The sequence below is a fragment of the Neomonachus schauinslandi genome, chromosome 7 (assembly GCF_002201575.2).
Source record: "Neomonachus schauinslandi chromosome 7, ASM220157v2, whole genome shotgun sequence".
NCBI classification, from domain to species: Eukaryota; Metazoa; Chordata; class Mammalia; order Carnivora; family Phocidae; genus Neomonachus; species Neomonachus schauinslandi.
In genome coordinates, this window is record NC_058409.1 from 76,941,930 (window position 1) to 76,966,285 (window position 24,356).

Here is a 24,356-nt window from a genome sequence, read left to right on the forward strand (position 1 = left end):
GAGTAGGAGGTGGATACAGTCAGATCAAGAAGTTGGATGTCCGTAGAGTGATATAAGCCATTTGATAAAAACAAATATAAGATAACAAATTACATCACATACCAAAATAAATTTAAAGTGAATAAGAAACAAAGGCCTGGTATTCCTACCTTAGAGCTTTTTCAAATTTAATTCTGCCAGGGATGCTACTGGGGGAGGATTTTGGAAGGGAGGAAGGAAATCCTGCACTTAACTTGAGAGTGAGTCTATGGAGATAGAATTCCTCTTATTCCTTCTGTTTCTCTTGTAACAAATTTAGGCTTATTAGCGGTAGGGTTTTCTATGATTTGTGATCTGTGGTAACTTCCAATTGATTCTTTCCTTCCAGAGTATCTTCTTCAACCTCATAGGCTTACTGTCTTCTTTGATGATAGAAAACAAACCTCAAGTTATAGCAAGTCCATTTTCCAGCCATTCTCTCTTTGTTAGCTTTTTAAATGGTGACATGAATATCTCGTGATGGGATTTTTAGGCTTTAAATTCTTATTTTTAGTGCAGTAATTGAAAGACTTTTTATTTCCTCTGAAAGTTGTGAGTCAAAATGGCTCCTAGGAGACGCCCCGTGTTTTCTGACCAACCACACTTTGCAAGTCATGGCGCTATAATTTGATGTAGAACATCTTTTAGTTTATAAATACTCATGTACTCAGATACACATTTTAGCAGTAAATGATATTTTATTAATTTTATCAGACCAAAGAGCTAAAAGATGCAGTTTTGCACACACCTGAAACTTAAGATCATTTTAGACTATTTGGATTTTTCTATGTAAAGGGGACTTAGAAACTGGCCTGGTAGCACAGCATTTCGAATGCAGACAAAAGTAGATGAGCCACACCCAAACCAGGAAAGGGAGCTCATGCTGATTATTGACCATGCATACTAGTATAATTCATCTTTAGTTTTTGCTTTGTTTTCTCTCTGAACTCATTTTTGTTTATTTTAATGTCTTTCAACCACTATTATTAGGAGAAAAAAAAAAAGAAATGGCCTTGCATAAGTTCCAGTATCCCTTTAACAAGTGCACAGTGCTCATCCAGGACAGTGATTTTTCTCTCTTTTATACTTTTGTAAAGATATATTTCCCAAAAAAGGATACATTTTCCACTTTTATTTTCTAGTAATTTTTTTCTTCATTATCACATCCCAGTGACTACCGTGATTTTGAGATGGTAATAAATTTCTCTTATGAATCCTTTTGCTCATGTCCTGACCACTCACTGTGGTTTCTGCTGTGCAGTGTTGTGCGGTGTTTTATGCTACTCAGCACTCTACTGAAATCTGGAAGGGAATATATTGTGAACGCATAGCCTGGAGCTTTCATTTTGTACCCCCATACTGCTCTCAACCCTTCAAAAGGGGTTTTCCATTAAAAAAGTATGTGTGGGTAGATGTGTAGTTTCAGCCTATTAATTATTACTCTCTTTTTGTTATATAATAGTTCACTCTCCTACTAAATTAAATTGTCAGATCATGCTCTTAATCTTAAGGAATGAGAAAGGTAATTTATACAATCAGGGCCTTCTATCCTAAGAGCAACAAAACATCTTTGTTACATAGCTATTGGGACTGTTGAATGATGCCTTCTCTTGCGACAGTTTGTGCACAGAAGTGTAACTTGTATTCATAATCATGTGTCCTTTTCTCTTAACAGTTGACTTCAAACCTCGTGCCAGCATGGATACTGTCCATCATATGTTACTTTTTGGATGCAATATGCCTTCTTCCACTGGAAGTTACTGGTAAGGGAAAATGGGCTCACAGTCAAAAGGGGTGTAGAAAATGTATGTCTTTTATAAGTACAAATTGCATCTGTGGACATATTTTGCAACTGATTAATAAACAGGTAGAATATTTACTTTTCAGGAAAGAACATGGTTCTTTTGCATCACGTGGTTATCATGGTCTGATTATCACAGTTATTTAGTCTGCAATGGAGCACATCCATCAGTCTTTGACACTGACTTAATAAATTTATGTCTGTTGTCATAGATAGCATATCAAGGTACAGACAGCTTATAAAAAAGCACTGACAATTTAGATAATGGATGCTCTGATGTTTACTTTTTTTAAGATCATGCTTCAACCCAAAGAGCACCAAGCCTCTGTTCATTGATCACTCTTTTATCCCAGACACCGTGCTAGGTGATCTGTATACACCATTTCATTTTTTTCCTAAAGGTTTTGCAGAACAGTTAATATTGTCCCCACTTAACAAACAAGGAGCCTGAGCCTCAGAGAATCAGTATCATGCTTAAGGTAACTCAGCTGGTTGGTAGAACCCTGGGTTGTCTGGTCCCAAATCCAAAGTTATTTCCATTTTACCACACTGCCTCCCATTGATTCAAGAACTGTTGCAGTTTTAGAATTTATTTTAATCACTGTGGTGAGTCTTAATATCTTGCTATGAATGGTCAGTAAACATCTATTAAGTGCCTGTTATATGCCAGAATGATAGCAGATGCTGTGGGAGGTTCTAGAATAGATAGATATGTTTTATTATCCCTAGAAGCTTACAGCATAATTATGGCTTGAGATCTGTCCTTTCATTTTGTTCTTTGGTGTTCACGAAGATTGGTCAGCTTTGAAAATAGCCATGCATTTTAAGTCTCCTATTTTGCAACAATAGCCAGAATCACTGGTAGATATTGAACAGTCCAGAATGACTAGTGTGTCTTGCTTTGCAATGAAGAAGGGTCTGTTTTGTGTTCCTTTCCCTGCATAATCACGTACACTGATAGACCTTTCTCTGCACATCCTCATATTCGTCTGGCTGATGCAAGGCACACCGCAAATGCATTCTGGTCATTTTTATAACAAACAATTGTAATATATATTTGGAACTGTTAAAAGCACAGGGCAATTAGTGGAAATCTCCAGGGACCAAGTACCATCAAAGCATTTGTTAATAGGCTTAAGTTATTTGATGAAAGGGTTATATCACATAGGAATCCAGCTCACATGACTGGGTTTATGGAAAAACGGGGCCAGCAAATCACAATTAATACCCTTGGCTATCAACATTCCAGTTTTTTGCTCTTCGGTAAATTTTTGTAAATAAGATTCTGGGATTAAAAGATTATTCTGTGACTGCTTCTTCTGAATCTTAATCACGAAATCATGTCCTTTGGCTTTATGTTTTAAAAATATTTCTTCTAAACAATATTTACCTTTGGGTTAGAATTCGTGAAAACAGCTAGAAGAGGTGTCAGCATTTAAAACCTGCTTTACCTTTACCTTGGTTAAAGAGAATGAGTGAAAAAATAAAACGTCACTAAGTGTTATTATGGTTTTAATTAAGAAAAATCTTATTATAGGGGCGCCTGGGTGGCTCAGATGGTTAAGCGTCTGCCTTCGGCTCAGGTCATGATCCCAGGGTCCTGGGATCGAGTCCCACATCGGGCTCCCTGCTCCTTGGGAGCCTGCTTCTCTCTCTCTCTCTCTCTCTCTCTCTCTGTCTCTCATGAATAAATAAATAAAATCTTTAAAAAAACAAAATCTTATTATAAAATGAACTAAGACTAGTTCATTGTTCTCATATCAAGGGAACATCAGAGCAAACATTATTTTGGTCCTGTAAAAATATTTATTAATATTCTTAAATATGCTGTTTTGAAATTAAGTCTAGTAAAATATATTTTCCAAAAGACTTCCAAGTGGGGGAAAGAGAGAATTCAAAGACAATGTAAATGAAAGTGAAAACAGCAATTTTGAGTAAAGTAATTGCCACAGGTATTATTTTGCTAACATTATGACTTGAAAGGCAACATAGTAGAGTGAAGGAAAGTGAAAATAGCAATTTTGAATAAAGTAATTGCTACACATACTATTTTGCTAAGATTATGACTTGAAAGGCAACATAGTAGAGTGAAGGAGTAGTGAACTAACTAGCTAGATTCCCTGAGTAAATTACTTATTTCATGTGAACTGGCCTCAGTTTCTTCATTTTAGCAAGGGACTACTACTAGATCATTTATAGAACTCCTCTATGCTCTAAAATTCCGTAATTCTATGAATATAAATTGCACGCAGATGCTGAGTCAGATTGGAAAGTCATCATAAGATTCGTGCACTGGTCGACTCACCTCAAGCAGGCAGCACACCGCATTTTGCCATTCATTTGCATCCCTGAGTGATTAGAGCCCTGAATGGCATTATACGTATGTCATTTTAAATGGGTTTTAAAATCTGCCTTGCAGCACATATTCCCACTTAATCTATAGGTTAGGATTGACTTTATAACCCTACAAGACAGTAATTGATGGTGTTATTGATCTTCTTCTAGCCACGCCCAAAGTGTTCACCTAACATTTAAATTTATTCCAATATATATATGTAGTAGCTGTTCAGTATGTAATCTAAGAGGTATGCATTAAGTGAAACTGTTCTAGTGACTCTGACTTCCACAATCCAGTCTTGTTCTCCATTTAAAAATGGTATAGATTTTTTATCCCCCAGTATTTGGCAAGACCCATGCTTCTTTAAAGCATTGGAGCTCATGGGATATTTCATGGACTAAATGTCGCAGTTGCTTCGCAAAAACGTCTTCCACTCCCTGCCCCCAAGGCCACACGTGCTCAGCCATGGAAACAGTCAGTGGATGTTTTCCAGCTGTTTGGCCTCTTACCCTTCCACCTGAATTACAATACTAATAACAAAAATCTATCAGTGTCAAAGCCTTGCATTATTTTTCTAAAATGGTTGAGTCATGGAATTTATCACACTCATTTTACAGTTGCAAATCTATTCCTCAACTGCTCCAAGATCTAGACAGTAGTTAAATTAAGATTCCCAAACTTTCACATGTATTTTTGGATATGATACCTATAATGTTTTTTGATGCTTAAGAATATCCAGAACTCATTCACACTCTGAGGAAATCTTTATGGGAATACAAAGCTGTTTTAGTGAAAGAAGAAAAAGCTAATAGGATATTTTAACACCCAAACATCAAGCTTAGATTTCCTTTTTTTTTTTTTTTTCCAGTTTGTTAGCTAGGATTACCCCCCTGTCTTCCCTTGGGTGTTCTATTTTCATTGCCAGCAGGTTGGCAAGTAGGTATGTGTCTCTAATAAAGTAAACATTTTCCCCCTGAAATTATGAAGTTATAATTCATCCCCTGTCTTCAGGCAGCACTCTTAATACGAAAGCAAAGAGCTCTTCTGATGATGTTTCCCTGTTGTGCTGCTCTCCTTTGCTCTTTGTAATTCCCTCTTTCTACTGTTCATTAAAATATATTTACAGTTATATTAAGTTTACATGAACATAGTAGACACAGCATGAAGCAGTTTTCATTATGTAGTCATTTTAATTTTAAAGTTTTTTTTTTCCCCTACACATATTCCAGTCTTTTGTGTCTCATTCCAAATTAGCAGCTCACACTGGTAATGTGTCTAGTTAATTATATGCATGTGCATTTAAATTGCATACATTGATATGAACCTTTTAATATACTGTGGGGTGGTCCCTTTATAGTTAGAGTGGGCCTGGTGCTCAATTCCAAATTAACATACCTCTCGAGGATGCAAATAAAGACCAGCTGATGGAAAAGCACCAGCTCTGCTGGCCCATGTAAGGAAGGCAGCAGTACCTGTCAGATGTAACCTTCAAGTCTTCTCTCCCGGGCCTTTAAAGGAGGAGACAATTAACTGTATCTGGGGACCCACAGAAAGTAATAGCACCAAGAATGGAGCAAGCGTAGTGATTTGTTGGATTCCAATGGTCCTTGCAGACTTAATTCAAAGCAAAGCAGTTATAAGTTCCCCAGATTTCTTGGCTGAATATGAGCCATAAGTGAGTAGATGCTTTTGGGGGCTTTTTTTACGGTCAATAAGGAAATGAGGGTCCGAAAACTGGGTAATTTAGACATAAAGCACCTACTACAGCTTTTCATTAAAAAAAGGGTAAATTTTAGGAGATCTTAGAAATTGACATATTGCATTTGTTTTTTCTGTGAACACCTTTATTTTATTTTTATTCTAACAGTTTTTTTGTTTTTTTTTTTAAATACATGGTTGGCTATGGAGAGTATTTCAGGCTTTGAAAATCACCATGTTCTGTTCATACAAGTTGTTTGACATTGGGGTAATTTGGGAGCACCACTTTTTGTAATGTGAGTTTGTACAGGCCTGTGCACTTTTTTTTTTTAAGATTTATTTATTTATTTGAGAGAGGGAGAATGAGAGAGAATGAGAGGGGGGAAGGTCAGAGGGAGAAGCAGGCTCCCCGCTGAGCAGGGAGCCCGATGTGGGACTCGATCCCGGGACTCCAGGATCATGACCTGAGCCAAAGGCAGTCGCTTAACCAACTTAGCCACCCAGGCGCCCTCAGACCTGTGCACTTTTATTTGCTGAACACGAGACCTAGGGTTTAAGGCAATTTATGATGGCCAACTGCAAGATTATGTGTTCACAATATTGGGTGATTAAAGTGAATGGGCTTCTTCCGTAACCTGCCTTGTACTTAGGCGTCATCTTCTATGCATAACTGAAATTATTATGTTTAGTCTTAGCAATTAATATTTGGTTGAAAACTATTTCTAATGATGCTTGTGACCAACTACTTTTTACAAATCAAAAAAGATGGCTTCTACAGGTTGTTTGATCTTTTTTGAAAAGAAGAATCCCAGCTGGTTAAATGAAGCTATTTCCAGCTGTTGTAACTTGGAATCATTCTCAAGCTAAAGCAGTAGTGCTTTACTGTCCTATGAAGCTTTAGCTTAAATCCCTTTCAACTGCTTCTATTTATTAACCACCTGCTGTGTCTTTTTAAATGCCATTGTCTCCACAGGGTTACAGATGCTGATGAGAGGAAAGAGAAGAGTAGCTAAAACATATATATATGTGAGACACCCTGCCTGGTTACTCATTTAAATGACTGGTTTCTTTAGGGTGATATTATGCCTACAGCTTAGTTGCCCCCCTCATGGTGATCATGGTTCTTTGGTTGAGAATGGTATTTCCATATGCTGCCTTCAGGCACCCTCTCCATATCCTCGCTACCTGTCATCTGTACACGCTGTATCTTCCGCAATCCCCTCTTTGTTTCTTCTGCCACAGTGAAACTTCTAAAGTTAAACATTCATAGGTGTATCTTCCGCAATCCCCTCTTTGTTTCTTCTGCCACAGTGAAACTTCTAAAGTTAAACATTCATAACATCCTTGGGTCGGTATAAATAAAAATAACACAGTCTCCAAAACCTGTGCTATACCTTGTTCTAAGCACTATAAAATGTGCCTTTGATTGGGTAACAAATTTTAGGTATAAATCCCTGCTAGGCTAAAATTGATTGTATCCATTTTCTTTTTCAATGTAATATTATAATAGATTCATATGATAGTGCATATCAGGGTTGTATGAGGGATCTTTGTTTATATAAGACACGCTTGGTACTTATTCTTACTTGTAGTTACCAGTGATCATAATCCTTGGCTAATTTTTTTTAAAGACTTATTTTTTTATTTGAGAGCGAAAACGAGTTGGGGGGAGGGCAGAGGGAGAGGGAGAAGCAGACTCCTCCCTGAGCAGGGAGCCCCACATGGGGCTTGGGGCTCGATCGCAGGGCCTCAGGATCACGACATGAGCCAGCCAAAGGCAGACGCTTAAGTGACAGAGCAAGCCACCCAGGTGCCCCTTCCTTGGCTAATTTATAGAAACCTGGATTAGAGGTGTTCCTTAGCAACTGACCACTTCTTGGTAGACTAGTGTCAACTTTAATAATGTACAATGGCATGATTGTAACCATTTCGACAGTTTCAACAGAAACAGACATTACATAACTTTAAACATGGTTCTTTTCTGGCAGACTAGTATTTATGTTAAACAGAATAGCAATATTATAGCATTGAGCTATAACATTCAGCATAAAGCCAGTTGTAATAAACATTGGTCAAATTATTTAACTTGTGTTGGTCTGTAAAATGGGACTACTAATCCCACCTAATTGGGCCACCGTGAAGAATAAGTAAAGTGATGTAAATAATGGCGCAGTGCCTGGCACGTAGATGTACTTAATAAATGGTAGTTGTTATCCTTATTTGTTTAATTAATAAAATATTTCTTAACCATCTACCATGTGCCAAGCACTTTGTTAGGCACTGAAAATTTGGTGTGAACAAAACAGACACACCCTCTTTTTTATAGACTTTATGGCTTCTTTAATCTCACTAGGAAGGTGGGGTGTGAATATTGTGGGGCTGTTTATCAGGCTGGTGCCTTTTAATCACCGCTCTTATTAATTAAATATCCTTCTAATTACTATGTTAATAGTAATACCTATTGCATACCCATTGCATTGATATTCACATAAGATTTGTCTGAATTGGGAAGTACGTTCTGTGGGTTTATAGAGCAGTTAATGAAATTTGAATACCTGAGCCATTCCAGATGCAATTTTGAATGATAAAGAATATGCCACATATGCCATTGATTATATATTGTGTTTCTTAAAGAAACGTTCTAATTTTGGATAATTTTCCTGTGGCCCTGATATTTAACTTACTAAAATTGGAATTTAAGGCTATATAGACTTAACTTGAGGGTATGACAATTTTATTTAAAAAAAAATTTTAGGGACGCCTGGGTGGCTCAGTCGGTTAAGCTCAGTCAGTTAAGCATCTGCCTTCGGCTCAGATCATGATCCAAGGGTCCTGGGATCAAGTCCAGCTTCAGGCTCCCTGCTCAAAGGGGAGCCTGCTTTTCCCTCTGCCTACCACTCCCCCTGCTTATGCTCTCTTGCTCTCTCTCTCTCTCTCTCTGACAAATGAATAAATAAAATCTTTTAAAAATTTTTTTTAGATAAAAAAAGAAATGAGTTGTCAGTTCTGATCTTCCCTGAGTAACCTTGGATTTTAAATAGCCTTTAACTGATACAACTAGAGAGTACTTGAACAGTCAATCATGCTTTATTTGGATAATTCAAAATGACAGGTTAGCATTTTTCAGTGCTTGGCATAGTCTGAAAATATTCCTGCCATCTGAATGGTTTCCCCATGGATTAGAGGTGAAAAGGTTCTAAAAGCAAAGGTCCAAGAATCCAGAATAATTTTCTTTTCAAAAGTTAATTCTCATCACTTTTACTACAAATACTAAGAAACCACAAGGGAGCTATGTGAATCTTTTCACAATTAATTGGCTTAATCTGGAAGAGCCTTAAGGAGAAGCTGCTAGAATTGTAAGACTAAGAAGTCTAGTTGATGAGGCCTGAAATTACAACAGACATTGATCAAGGGTTACATTGCTTCCTAGCCTGAAGACTTTTCTTATTAATAAGAATAGTAAAAATCCTATTTTTATAGTACTCTTTGGAAGGCCAAAATACCATTTTTATCCCTTTGGTCCTTTTTTTTTTTTTTTTTTTTTAAGTAATCTCTACATCCAACGTGGGCTTCACCTACAACCCCAAGATCAAGAGTTGCACACTTGACCAACTGAGTCAGCCAGACGCCCCTCCTGGGGTTATTTTATGTGGAGAAAATATGATGTTATTTTTTCATTTAAAAGGGAGGATATAAATCTGAAAATGAAATGGTGTAGGGATTTTATTCAAATGCTCTTTGCCACTCTGTTATATTTTCCCATTGTATTATCCATTCCAGAATCCATTTCTCTTGGCCTCTCTTGTTTATCCTCTTCTCCTCATACTCTCACATACTAAGTCTTAGGATTAGTCTCAATATCCCAGTGCCTTCCAGTAAGTCATTCTTTACTCAGTCTTGAGTTTAATAAATTTCTTAAAAATTATAAAACAGGATTTGAAAAATCAAGGTTTGCTTTTGGAGCTCTTCTTTTACCAGAGCTAATGGGAAAATAAAATATAAAATCATTGTCTCTTTGGTAATAAGTGAGAACAATTACCTAGAATTTGATTTTAGAATTGTATACACATATTGCAGCTTAGTTCAGATATTATAGTAGTGTAGTCATCGAAGCTTATCTTCACAAAATATCATTTTCTGCCCATAAATCAATCTCATGAATTGAGATAGAAGGGAGGGTGACAGGCAGAACTTTGAATCATGGCTTGAATATGTGACCTTTGAAAGTTAAAACTCTCTGAGCTTATTCAGCTGTAAAGCATAACCTATTTGCAGTGTTCTCGTGAAAGCTGATTTCTACAAAATACCAGGCAAGTAATAATTCAGATTTATCGTTGTTTAAATATTTTACTTAAAGCTTCTTGAGGAAATTAAAAAAAAAATTTATTATACTTGACACTACAATAACATTTAGGCCAATTCAAATCTTCGCTTGTATGTGAAAAGTTAAAAACTTACTTGGAAGGTAACTTCACCAAACATTTCTTGAATATTTACTAAATGCCAGGCAGGATTGCAGGTGCTGGGAGTTTATTAAACCACAGAGTATGCACAGTCTGGTTGGAGAGGAGATAAGTAAGCTGATGCTTAAGATGGACGCTGTGGTTAATGAGTGGGAGCTGGCCTGGCTGAAGATCAGAGAAAGCTTCCCCCAGGAGAAAGTCTGAAGGGAATCTTGAAGGAGAAAGGAAGTATAGGTTTGTCAGGCAGAGATTTGGGGAAGGGGTTTTCCAGGCCAAGGGAGTAGTATGGAAGAGAGACTTTAAAAACTGGCAGAAACTTGGCATGAATAAAACGGGACCTTTTTTCTGAGATATAAAAGGTCCCAGATAGGGCGCCTGGGTGGCTCAGTTGGTTAAGCAACTGCCTTCGGCTCAGGTCATGATCCTGGAGTCCCGGGATCGAGTCCCACATCGGGCTCCATGCTCGGCGGGGAGTCTGCTTCTCCCTCTGACCCTCTTCCCTCTCGTGCTCTCTGTCTCTCATTCTCTCTCTCAAATAAATAAATAAAATCCTTTAAAAAAAAAAAAAAAAAGGTCCCAGATAATGAAAAACCTTATGTGTTATGCTACAATGTTTGGATTTTATTTTCATGTTATTTTTGGGAAGCATTGCAAAGGTTTTGTGCCAGCAAATGACCTAATCAAGTATGTAGCTTAGAAAAACTTACTAAAGCAGTTTTCTCTGTTATATTTCATTCTGGTTCCTTCTAGTCATACGCTGAATTGACTTCCATATCAGAGGAAACAATTATCTTGTTTAACCTGAGACTGTCATCACATTGATGGGAGGCACTTTTGTATATTTATGATCTTTGTTGAAAGCTATGAAAATTGCTACCCAGACCTTTAAATTTTAGTAGCTCACAGTAGTGAGATACAAAGTTCATCACATATGACAGCCTCATTTCTTAAATTCTAATAGCATGAGGCTGAGGAGGAAAACTGCTTTGGGGCACTGTCCAGTACCCTAAGCTTTGTGGCACAGTGGGCACGAGGGTGTCAGACATTTGCTCCAACGCACACGTCTCACATGATAATTGATCCTTCGTTCTAAGTATATTGTTCTTGACAGTGAACACTAAGAAACCACTGGTTGATGTGTTTTACATTGCACACTACCCAATTCCTTTCTACATCCTGTTTGATAGAAGCAAAAGCATTTGCTAAATAGAACCTTATGGGGACCTCCTGGTTCCCGGTCCCTCACTCCTTCATTCAGGTGGGTAATAGGTGTCTGTCCTTACTGCCTATTCCCCCACCCATTTCTGGCCATAAGCAGGGAACATGTTAGGAGTCCCTGCCTCTGAGTTTGAAGGTACATTTTACCAGTGATTTTCTTATCTGTGACCTGGTGTTGTCCAGGTTCTAGCCTCAGTTCCTAACCTGTTTAGAAAGCTATCACGGCCTGCCTTTATTTTTTTTTCCCCGGCCATGGGCAGTGCCCATTTTCTCCTGTGTGAGCCAGCCTCCTGCCCAAGAAGCTATATTTGTCCTTGTCCTTGATAGCCCTCCAACCTTTCAAGTTTTTCTAAACCCCTGAGTCAGACTTAGCTTGGTGCCAGTTTCCCAAAACACAGATCTAGAAAGGCAACGTAAAAACATTACCGAATGGTGTTTTGAAAAATCCAATTCTAGAACAGAACAAACTTAAGAGATATAGTCACAGAAAAAAAAAAATGTGTGGCTTGGACACAGGAAGCGTGCCATTAATGAATTTGGACTGACCACTGTGGATTCTAGTGTGTCGGTCAGCATAGCGGGGGCCGCACGTACGTGGGCACCACAGCCCGAGCGGGAGGCTTTGCACACAGGCCTGTGAGGGTTTGCCGACATGCCCACGACCCACAGCGGCTGATGGGAGGTTCTGGGATTCGAATCCAGATGCGTCTTTCTGCCTAGGCTCCTTTCACCCACAGCTCTGCTTCTCAATGATGAATCTCGAGATGAAGTGAATGTTTTGTTGAAGAGTGCATTACCCTGGTATAGTGCTTTGAGGTGTGCAAAGTGCTTTCTCTTGTATCTCATTTGGTTTACAGAGTAACTGTGAGGTAAGTATAGCTGACCCTGTTTTACAAGAGAGAAAACTGAGGTTCAGTAGATTGAGTGAATTGCCCAACAGGAAACAACTTATAAATGGCACAGCCAGTACTCAAACACTTAGAGTCACGTATGTAGCACCAAGAACCCCTTAAGGGGGCTACATGGTATGGTTCCCCCTGCTGAAGGTAGGTGCTGGGCGCTACTGTGTGTTGATGTGGCCAAGATTTATTGATAATGCTGAGCCCCAAGGGGAAATGTGAACGACGTTTCTTTTAGTCCCCTTCCAAATGAACACTGTGTTAGCGCTGGTTTCCATGTGCTGTCTGTGTGATGCTTACCTTCCTACCTGATTTACACACATTACATTCCACATAGGCACATATCCAATTATAAATTGTACCTCTGCCCCACAGGATTGGTGCACATCGGGTAACACACAGATGCATCTCCCTTTGTATTTACTTTTTTTCACATAGAAAATTATTCTTTGCTCTAGTCTTTTTTTTTTTTTTTAAGATTTTATTTATTTATTTGAGAGAGAGAATGAGATAGAGAGAGCATGAGAGGGGGGAGGGTCAGAGGGAGAAGCAGACACCCTGCCAAGCAGGGAGCCTGACGTGGGACTCGATCCCGGGACTCCAGGATCATGACCTGAGCTGAAGGCAGTCGCTTAACCAACTGAGCCACCCAGGCGCCCTCACCTTTATTTTTTTTTAAAGATTTTATTTATTTGCGAGAGAGAGAATGAGAGACAGCACGAGAGGGAAGAGGGTCAGAGGGAGAAGCAGACCCCCCGCCGAGCAGGGAGCCCAATGCGGGACTCGATCCCACGACTCCAGGATCATGACCTGAGCCGAAGGCAGTCGCTTAACCAACTGAGCCACCCAGGCGCCCCTATTTTCTTTTTTTTTTAAAGATTTTATTTATTTGACAGAGGTAGTGAGAGCAGGAACACAAGCAGGGGGAGTGGGGGAGGGAGAAGCAGGCTTCCCGCGGAGCTGGGAACCTGATGCAGGACTCAGTCCCAGGGCCCTGGGATCATGACCTGAGCGGAAGGCAGTGGCTTAACCGACTGAGCCCCCCAGGCGCCCTCTTTGCTCTAGCCTTTGTTAGGATCTTAAAGCTGATGTGACTGCAATCATGATATTCGATGTATTTTACTTTGTTTTCAAATACCTTCCCCTATCCTCTCCTCCCTGTGGTGAATGATTTATGTGTTTTGCTACTTGAATCTTCATTTACGGCTACTTTTTTTTTTTTTTTTCCTTCAGGTTTTGTGATGAAGGAACCTGTACAGATAAAGCCAATATTCTCTATGCCTGGGCAAGAAATGCTCCCCCTACCCGCCTCCCCAAAGGTATACCTGAGGCTTCTTGCACAGTCTTCTCTAAAGCTGTTTAATTTCTGACTCCAGAGTACTTTTTATCGTATGTCCTTCCCACAGTTGTCGGCAGTGTTCCATTTTGCAATTTCACAATAAAAATTACCTGTATTACTTGCTTTGCCCTGAAAAGGTTTCACTTAGGTAGTTACTCTTTCTCTGCCTCTCTTTGGTAAGTAACTTGCCCACACAACAGTTTAGACAGAATTAGAAAATATCCAAGTATACCTCAAGCCACCTTTGGCCTATGGGACATTGGCTCTTGATAGCAGGAGCTTTCATGAGCCAAGAGAGCTAGGAATTAAATAAATTGCTGTTTCAGCAAACAGGTATTTTTTTTTAATAGTCTTGGAACCTGCGTATTGAATGTAATGCCAAACCTCAGCTGGCTTCCTGACTTTACTCTAAACTGTTCATAACTTCCAATGTGTGAATGAATTACCAGGCTCTCCTTTATTACCATGTTTCTTTTTTTTTTAAATTTTTTTAATTTTTTTATTTTTTAAAGATTTTATTTATTCATTTATTTGAGAGAGTGAGAGAGAGAGAGCGCATGAGAGGGGGGAAGGTCAGAGGGAGAAGCAGACTCCCTGCCAAGCAGGGAGCCCGATGTGGGACTCGATCCCGGGACTCCAAGGTCATGACCTGAGCCGAAGGCAGTCGCTTAACCAACTGAGCCACCCAGGCGCCCCTAATACCATGTTTCTTAATATCAAGGGGAATGTGCCATTCTCTAACAGGTAGGTCTGCCATGGTTCAGGGACGGTGTCTCGTGATATACATGCTCTTCTCTTGCCCCCCTGCCTTCGCCAGCTCTAATTTTGCTTCAGATGAGCTTCTTAATCCTCTCAATAGTTTACCAGGCAGCTGCTACCAAACAAGTGTGGCAGCTAATGGCGGCTGGGGGAAGGCGGTTGTAGATTTGTTGGCATTTTTAAGATCCATTCATTGAGCAGATAGGAAAAAAAACTATCTCTGCCTATAAATATTTTCTCTGTAGATTTTTTTTAAAGCTTCCTAGCAGACTCTATTAATAGTACGACTATTAGGAACCCTTCAGATTCCAAGAACCTATTGACACACTGGACTTCGTAATCTCACTGATAACTGATTTCCTCAATAACATTTTTGCAGATAACCTGTTTTCATATGGGAATAAAAGCCTTTCCCCTGAGATGCTCCTAAGAAGTCTGTTTTCGAGATTCAATCAGAAAATAAAAATGAACGTGAATATATTCAAAACAAAATGAAAGAATGGGTTTATGTATGTCTTTTATATGTAAAATCAACAAGGGCAGAATTTTGTTTTCTGTTTCTTTCAGAATGAGTGAATTTTCCTCTTAAAGTGTATGTGATTACTCTGGTTCTGAAATGGGAAGTATGAATATAATCCTATCAGAGCTTTGAGAAGGAATGATAGATTATATTAGAAATGTTCAGTAAATGCCAAGTTCATTTTATTTTTAATGTAACATAATTTCATATGTTATATGTTATTTCCCTTTGGATTTCAGAGATCAGCAACCTGAGATTAGCTCCATTTTAGACTTTGATTTCTAAAATATTAATCTGTCTTCTTTGTAAATCTTTAGGTGTTGGATTCAGAGTCGGAGGAGAGACTGGAAGTAAATACTTTGTACTACAAGTACACTATGGGGATATTAGTGCTTTCAGAGGTAAGTTTTGAAATGTTGGAACTAAGCACAACTTTAAGTACTATAAATATATAAAATATATATAAAAATGTAAAATGTACATACTAACTATTGGTCACACTTTCTGCCCACTGGGAAACAACTACTTTTGTTTCCTTTAATTTGGGACTATTGAAGAAATGACTTTAAAAAAAAATATTTTTTATTAACATATAATATGTTATTTATTTCAGGGGTACAGGTCTGTGATTCATCAGTCTTACACAATTCACAGCATTCACCATAGCACATACCCTCCCCAGTGTTCATCACCCAGCCACCCCATCCCTCCCGTCCCCCTCCACTCCAGCAGCCCTCAGTTTGTTTCCTGAGATTAAGAGTCTCTTACGGTTTGTTTCCCTCTCTGGTTTCGTCTTGTTTCATTTTTCCCTCCCTTCCCCTATGATCTTCTGTCTTATTTCTCAAATTCCTCATGATACTTGTCTTTCTCTGATTGGCTTATTTCGCTTAGCATAATACTCTCTAGTTCCATCCACATTGTTGCAAATGGCAAGATTTCATTTTTGATGGCTGCATAATATTCCAGTGTGTGTGTGTGTGTGTGTGTGTGTGTGTGTGTGTGTGTGTGTGTGTACATACACACCACATCTTCTTTATCCATGCATCTGTTGATGGACATCTTGGCTCTTTCCATAGTTTGGCTATTGTGGACATTGCTGCTATAAACATTGGGGTGCACGTACCCCTTTGGATCACTACATTTGTATCTTTGGGGTAAATACCTGGTAGTGCAATTGCTGGGTCGTAGGGTAGCTCTATTTTCAACTTTTTGAGGAACCTCCATACTGTTTTCCGGAATGGCTACACCAGCTTGCATTCCCACCAACAGGGTAAGAGGGTTCCCCTTTCTCCTCATCCTCGCCAACATCTGTTGTTTCCTAACTTGTTCATTTTAGCCATTCTGACTGGTGTGAGGCGGGTCTCACTGAGGTTTTGATTTGTATTTCCCTGATGCCGAGTGATGTTGAGCACTTTTTCATGTGTCTGTTGGCCATTTGGATGTCTTCTTTGCAGGAATGTCTGTTCATGTCTTCTGCCCATTTCTTGATTGGATTACTTGTTCTTTGGGTGTTGAGTTTGATAAATTCTTTATAGATTTTGGATACTAGCCCTTTATCTGTATGTCATTTGAAAACATCTTCTACCGTTCTGTTGGTTGTCTTTTGGTTTTGTTGACTGTTGAAGAAATGACTTTTTTTTTTTTAAGATTTTATTTAGTTTTTGACAGAGAGAGAGACCGCGAGAGAGGAACACAAGCAGGGGGAGTGGGAGAGGGAGAAGCAGGCTTCCTGCCAAGCAAGGAGCCTGATGCGGGGCTCGATCCCAGGACCCTGGGATCATGACCTGAGCCGAAGGCAGACGTTTAATGACTGAGCCACCCAGGAGCCCCAGAAATTACTTTTATTTTGAAAACTATAATCTTTTATACGTCCTACTGTGCTGCTTTCTCTTATGCTGACTTCAGGGTTCTTTTGCTTTCCAGTGTATTGTCTTATCTACCCTCTCCTATTAGGGGATTCCTTCCAAGGATTATTGTCAGAAGAATAGGGATTTAGCAATTTATTTCCATTACTATAGGCAAACCACTGGAAGAGTCAACATGTTTTGCAGTACCAGAAAAGTTCTCCAACACTCGAGTTCATGTCGGTGCTTACTCTGTGATCTATACTTGCCACCTTGTGAACTCATCCATTGTCCACTGCACTGAGGCACAGAGCCCACCTACTCCTTTGACACCTGCTAAACATCCCCCTAGACAACTCATTGGTCTACCCATGATTACGATGCACTTCATTTTTTCTTTATTGAAGTATAATTGACATATAATACCCTATTCGTTTCAGGTGTGTATCATAGTGATTCAGTATTTTTATACATTATGAAATGATCCCCATGGTAAGTCTAGTTACCATCTGTCAGCATACAAAGTTATTACAATATTATTGACTATATTCCCTATGCTGTACATTAATCCCCATTACTTTATTTTATAACTGGAAGTTTGTACTATGTACTCCATTTAAATCCTCCTTTTCTTATTATAGAATCATTAACATGAGGAAGGGGCCCCCGTTCCCAAGGCAACCGAGACTGGTACTTGTTCCTTGTGCTGCATTTAGTCAAACTCCAACTGCCTTCCAGGTTCACACTTTAGTGTTCACGGGAGTGTAAATATTAAGCAATCTTCTCCTTGGCTTATCAGCTTTTCCACTATGTCTTGCTGACTTATACATATTGCCCCGAGTTCTCTAATTTAACATTATATTTCTGCTAACTAACCTCATACATTTTCCTCTCCAGACACATTAGCTTCCTCTCCCACAACTGAGTCTTGAAGTGCATGTCCATCTCCGTCTATGAAGTATCCTCTGGGCCCTTTGCTGAGAGTGACTCACGTGGTGATAGGTCCATGGATTCTCAGTATTCAGGACTGGGACAGTAAATACAGTCTTTCTCTGGAAAAAGACATTAGAAAGGATAATTTTATATGATTGAAAAATTGTCATTAGCACTACAATCAGATAGATTATCAATTAAACAAGCTCCTATGGACCAGCCCATGAATCTAACACCCAAATAAATACCAAATTGTTTTTATATTAAAAATATGCTTTGAGTTATAGTATACAAATAGCTTTCCATTTTTGGAACAGAACCTAAAATCTTAAGTTATTCACTGTAGTGTTGAGACAGGGTTTTGTTGAAAAGAACGGAATAAATTTTTTTGTTTGAGGAACAAAGACGGAAATGATCTGCTCTAAAAATTTAACCATGTTGGTGTGAGCGGAACAGGCAGATTCCAACACTGCTGACTTCCAAAGCATTGATAAGACTGTAATTTCCCAAGAAGGCAAGGAAGGCTTTCCCTGACCACCACAACTAAAGTAGCTGGCCATACCTGCACACTCCCCCACCCCCACTCTCTGTCCTTCTGTAGAGCCCTGGACTTCACTTTTCAGCCAGATTCCTCCTGGCTTTGTAGTATGTCCTACCAGATACCACAGTGATACCCTAGGAAAGATAGATGATACAGACTAGTTTTAAAATATATTACTGTCATAATTTAATTTATTACTGGTGAGGAATTAATTTTGTTTTGTATTTTATGTTTAAGGATAATTTAAAAGTTCTGAGATTTAATATATAAGTATACAGTTATTCTTTAGGAGACTGATATGGAACTTTTATAGTAATTTTTCATTTTTCACTTTTTTGAGAACCATTTTTCTAAAAGAAGGCATATATGAGGTTTGAGTTAGAAGGATTACTAGTACTATAATTCATGGGCCTTATTGTAATATAATAAAAATGTAAGCAAAAAATTTCACCCATGTAATTTTTTCAGTAGTATTAGATAAGATCCTGTGCCTTAAGCTATACGTGACTTAGAAGATAAATAAACGCATGGGAAGATATCAAATCTCACTAAAACTAGAGAGCATTTTACATTTATTAAATCGGGGGTGAGTGGAGTTTGAATTAGAAAACCAAGACTGCCAGGGTTTGAACTAATCTGGCACAGTTTGGGGAGCTTTTTAAATTAGTGCAGGGTTTTGAAAAGCAACTTTGTCATATCATATGCATTTAATATAGAACATTAAAATCTTGCTCAAGGCTTTTATCCTAAAGAAAGAGTTGTTGTTTTTAAATGAGCTACCTACCCATGGTTGTTTATGCCCTATTAACTATTAATATGAAAAATTGGAAATTTAACAAAGCTCCCTTAATAGGGGACTAGTTAAATAAATGGTATAATAGCAAATCATAAAAATTTATATAGACCATCTAATAACAAATCATAAAACTGTATGTATGCTTGCATGTTTCCAAGTATTATAAAGAACAAGGAAAAAAAATAGTCATTAAGCATTGACAAGTCAGAATTGTGTGATTTTTTTTTCCTTTAAAATGTTATAACATTATCTTGATGTTTTTCAATTTCACAAGTGGAAGTACTATGTTAAGTCTTTCAGTACCTACCAGTTAGTATGCTACATTCCCAATCATACCCTCCTGACAAAAAGCATCAGTAAAAATCTCTACATGCCTGATTTTCTTTAGGGAGTGATTTATACTGTATAAAGATTCTATATTGTGATGGCACACTTATCTCTAGATGTACCTAGAAATGAAAAATAATTATATCATCATATCTTTGATTACAAATTATGTATGCTTTTATTATATATCATATATATTATATTTGTATTATGTGTTTTTATATTACATATATAAACACACATATATAATCATATTAGTGTCGGTCCAGATTTGAACTAAATATTAAAACTGTTGATGGTATTTTTTAAGTATAGAAATTAAACATCAGAAGCAGACTCACAGTACAAGGACATTACTGCACTACTGAAAAGTAGGAAAATATTTGGCTTAAGGGTGCATTTATCCTTACAGGGAGTATTTATCCTTATATGAGAAACCTAGGACTTTTCTTTAATAAAACACCAACAGTGAAAGAAAAATCTTTTAAAATTTGTTGGAATGTGATAAAGTATCAGAAGTCAGATGAGTGTCTCGGACCGGGATCTCTATTAGTAGGAAAAAAATTGAGTGTGATTTTAGAGTGAGTTCTGTGGGATTACATGAAATACTTGTTTTGGTTTGGTCTTTGTTTTAGAAACTGCGCAGACCGTGAAGCTGTGCAAGCATCATTTAGAAGCAGCCATCTTTATTAAATGCCATATCAGTCACAGTGTCAGACCCTTGCCGGGGCTGGGTATCCTAACCTTCCTGCCCACAGGAGTTTAGTATATGTTAGCAGGAGAGACAAGCACAAAATCTGCATTTATAGACAATACTAGAAATGTATACCAGCTCCGGGAGCTGCAGAGAGGCAGAGCATGCAAGTTTGCTGGGAAGCAAGGGGACGCATCTGGGGAAGGCTTCTTAGCCGATGGAAACAGAGCAAGGGTTTGAATGGTGATCAGGAGCCCCCAGGTAGGCAGGGGCAGGGGGAAGACACGTTCCAGACAAAGGTAAAAGCGTGTGCATAGACACAGGGAAGTGAAAAGCCTCATGTCCACAAGGAACTTTTGGTAATTTGGTACTACTGGAGTGTGAAATGCAAAGAGAGAAGTGGCAAGAAATGAGAACACTGGTGAAGGGTGGGGTCAGACCATAGAGAGCTTTGTTAGGACTTTATTCTGCAAAGCACTCAGAGTGCTTATCAGCCAAGCAGTAACCTAAGCTTCAGTCCTAAGTTTGAGGGCGTGGGAAAGCTACTAGCCTAATGAAGAAAAGATCGGGACTTTAGCAGGCCAGGGTGACCCAGGACTGAGGCTCCGGAAAGCCAGAATGAATCCTTTTTTAAATGTACACTTCCTAGCTTTTTATAAATTAATTCCATGGAAAAAATAAAGTAATATAATTAGAAATGATTGTCCCAGGGAGTCTGACTGGCTCGGTTGGTGGAGCGTGCAGCTGTTGATCTTGGGGTTGTGAGTTCAAGCTCCACGTTGGGTGTAGCGGTTTCTTAAAAATATTTAAAAAAAAAGAATATCCCGTATAAACAGTAATCTTGTACAGGGGTTAGGTGATGAGACTCTTAAGACCAGATGGCCTGGCAAAGGTACTTGCTAGTTCTGTTAACCCTCACAAAATTTCTAGACCTCTCCGCCCTCCTCCTCACCTATAAAGTGGGATCATAATGGTTCATATAAAGGTACCTGCTAAGTGCTCAGTAAAGGTTAACTGGTATCATTATAGTCCCTATAAAAGGCTTCAAGGTGACATAAATTGTCCTAAATGCAACCTTTTGGTCATAGTTGCCCATAATATAAAGAGTGTGTTGGTTACTTTTCAAGGGTATTAAAATTTCTTGTTGTATGTAGACACAGAACTGTTCATAGCTGTTACGTTGTGACTAGAAGTTTCCTAGTTGTGCTGTTTCTTGTTCTCCACAACAGTTTTTGTTATTCATAGTTCATTTATAAGAAGATAAACTACAAGACTGTCCCTGCCCTCGAGGGAATTAGAATAATGGGAACTAGACATTCCTCCTGGTCCTCTTTTTTTTTTTTCCACCCAAGTTTTTTCAATCAAGTCTTGTTCCAAAGAGAAAATTCTCCTGAGATTATTGCAGAAATTTGCCACATTTCTTTTGGGCGTTTTGGCCCACGGGAATCTTAAGAACCCTGGCCTCTCCTTTGCAGAGTTACTGGTATTAGTTTCCAGGTCTTCAACATTAACTCATTTCTCAAATTGGAAAACCTGTTTACTCACTAACTGAAGTTGGAACAGATATCCTTAAAATGGGTGTAAGGACCTCTGACCAAGTACGTAAGTTCCGACTCTCTTTGGGTTGGCAGAATTTCCAGGCTGTAAACTACTTCCTGTCCTTCAGCTCTTGTTGCTTATAGGAAAAGGAGCAGGTATTGTCAAGGATACAGACCCTCTTCCCCCATCACACACTCACGTACACACACATCCCGGCTCGCTTCCACCCCTCCAGCCCAGCCCTCAAAATAAACATACATTTGAGCATGTTCCTTGCTAGTATAGCTAAGAGATTCATTTTCCTTTGAGGGGGTGTTTAATACTTAATTCTAAGTCAGATGAATGAAACCTGGGGATCCTGTTTTCAGCTCTCCTTTATGTGAGCTCTCAGAAATTTAGTCTCCAAATTTTGGGGATTATAAGTAAAATCATATCATAAAATTACAGGTAGTACCCTTAGCGAACAAATCATTTTTGATAGCCATGTTTTGCAGAAAGCTAAGGTTTTAACTCTGCAAGTACTATACCTTCAAAACATTTTGGACAGAAATCTTGCCCAAATATATTACATGTCTTTTGAAATTAAAATAGGGGGTAGATGCTTAATGCCGATAGCTGTGTCCAACATAACTGATTGGTAATAGATGTTAGTTTCCCTCCTTATCGCTGTCCCCCTTTTCTTCATAATTCAGGGATATCATCCTAAACTTTACTGCACAATGATTTCCCTCAAAATTTTAGGACTATGTGGAGTTTTTCTGTTACTGGGGTTGTTGCCTTCTTCTATCTGCTTTTCTGTATTTTCTGTATGTTCTTCTTTGTCAAGCTACCCTTTCAACTCATTTTAATTCAAACAGAGCACTGCATGGAGGCTAAGATGGGCAAACTCAAAAATCTGCCTTCATGTAGCTCACCATCCGGTGGTGGCAAATAAAAATAAAACAATAGCTATAATCACATGAGTCAGTACACAGTCTTTGGGGTTAGAGGGGATTGAGAGGCAGGCAAGACCACGCCCAGTTGAGAAAGAGATTGATTTCTTACAGGCATCATTCTCCCTTGTTCTAAATTGATGAGTAAGATGTGGAATCTAGGTGGCTCCTTTTCATATAATTGTTCATAAATTTAGAATAAACAGACTCATAATTGAAGTCCTTACAAGGAACTTTCTGAATAAAATCCTGAGAACACTAGTGCCTGGACTTGGTGACCTTCGGATTTGATTTCTCCTTGCCTTCTTTGTGTCATCCCATCCTGTGATCTGTTAGGCGTGGCTTCTGCACAGCTTCATTCCAGGAAAGTGGGTATTACTAGCCATAGGGTGTGAGTTCAAGCATGCACACCCCACGCTTGTCCACATCCACACCATGGGGGTTCCGGGCTCACCACCGCCGCAGGAACAGTAGGAAGAGCATGAGAGAATGGAAACAATGGCAGGCAGAAGGGAAAACAGAGGGCTCTTGAGGAATTCTAATTCCACGGTGACTTCTGCCGCATCTCTGCCAGGAAGCTATTGCAAAAAGCTTTGAAATTGTGAGCCCAGGAAAAATCCCTTGCTAATGCATTTTTGAACAAGATGGAGCATAGATCAGTGGCAGGGCAGCTGCTCTTAAAATTATTTCATTCCAGTATAAAGCAGACTACTCTGACTTTAGTGGAAGCGTGAGAGTGCTCTTGACTCCCTGATACCTGATTGCAGGGATATCAGGGAAACTGGGGGAAACTGCGGGGAAGGTCGTGCCCCACCGCTTCCTCTGTTGTTTTCTCTAAACCCCTCCCAGTGGCTTCCTCCTGCATGCTCTCCAGGAAGATACACCATCTTCTTTTACTCCTCTGCAAAGTGAGGGATACTCTGGGTGGGGTGTTTAAATCCATGTATTTTCTAGCATTCTGGATTACTTTCTGTATTTGAGAACCTCCTTAAAATTGCAAGCGTGGAATGTGTTACTTCTTCCCCACCCCCAGGGAGCTGCCTGAAAGCCATGAGCCTCTACACTGACAAGAAGACTAGATGGCACCTTCCTAGCACTCAGCCTGGCCTTCCCTGAATAGGACCCTGATGTGCACATAGTCCAACAAGCCTAATCCCCTTCCAGAATATAGGAGGTTAAGGGCATCTGGGTGGCTCAGTCGGTTAAGCGTCTGCCTTTTGACTCCTGTCATGGTCCCAGGGTCCTGACATCAAGCCCCAGGTCAGGTTCCCTCCTCAGCAGGGAGTCTGCTTCTCCCTCTCCCTCTGCCCCTCTACCCCGCTCATGCTCTCTTACGTGCTCTCTCTCTCTCAAATAAATTAAATCTTTAAAAAATACATAGGAGGTTAGTTCTCACCATGGTCTTTCATTCCAGGGTGCACATAACGTGTCCAAGTTCTCAACACCAAGGATAGCAGCCCTGCTTAAGCAAGCATAGCCTCAGCACATACAGAAAGGTGGTTCCAGGAAGAGTACATTTTGCCTCAGTTTCCCTCTTTTCTCTCAAGGCTGTGATACCCATGCCACTCAGCAAGTCTCCTTTCTTCCTTCCCAACTTCCATTTTTTTAAATTTCTTTTTCTTTCTTTCTTTCTTTCTTTCTTTTTCTTTCTTTCTTTCTTTCTTTCTTTCTTTCTTTCTTTCTTTCTTTCTTTCTTT

General features: G+C 39.1%; 1 protein-coding gene across 11 annotated transcripts in view; it reads left to right on the forward strand.

The window, feature by feature from the left end:
• The window catches only part of PAM (peptidylglycine alpha-amidating monooxygenase), a 282,875-nt gene that overhangs the window by 173,480 nt on the left and 85,039 nt on the right, over nt 1-24,356 (forward strand). For all 11 annotated transcript variants that reach the window (XM_044917061.1, XM_021701584.1, XM_021701592.1 and 8 more), the window contains exons 5-7: nt 1,694-1,781; nt 13,669-13,754; nt 15,371-15,454. In XM_044917061.1, coding sequence (XP_044772996.1) covers nt 1,694-1,781; nt 13,669-13,754; nt 15,371-15,454 — 258 coding nt within the window. The remainder of the gene's footprint in view (nt 1-1,693; nt 1,782-13,668; nt 13,755-15,370; nt 15,455-24,356) is intronic.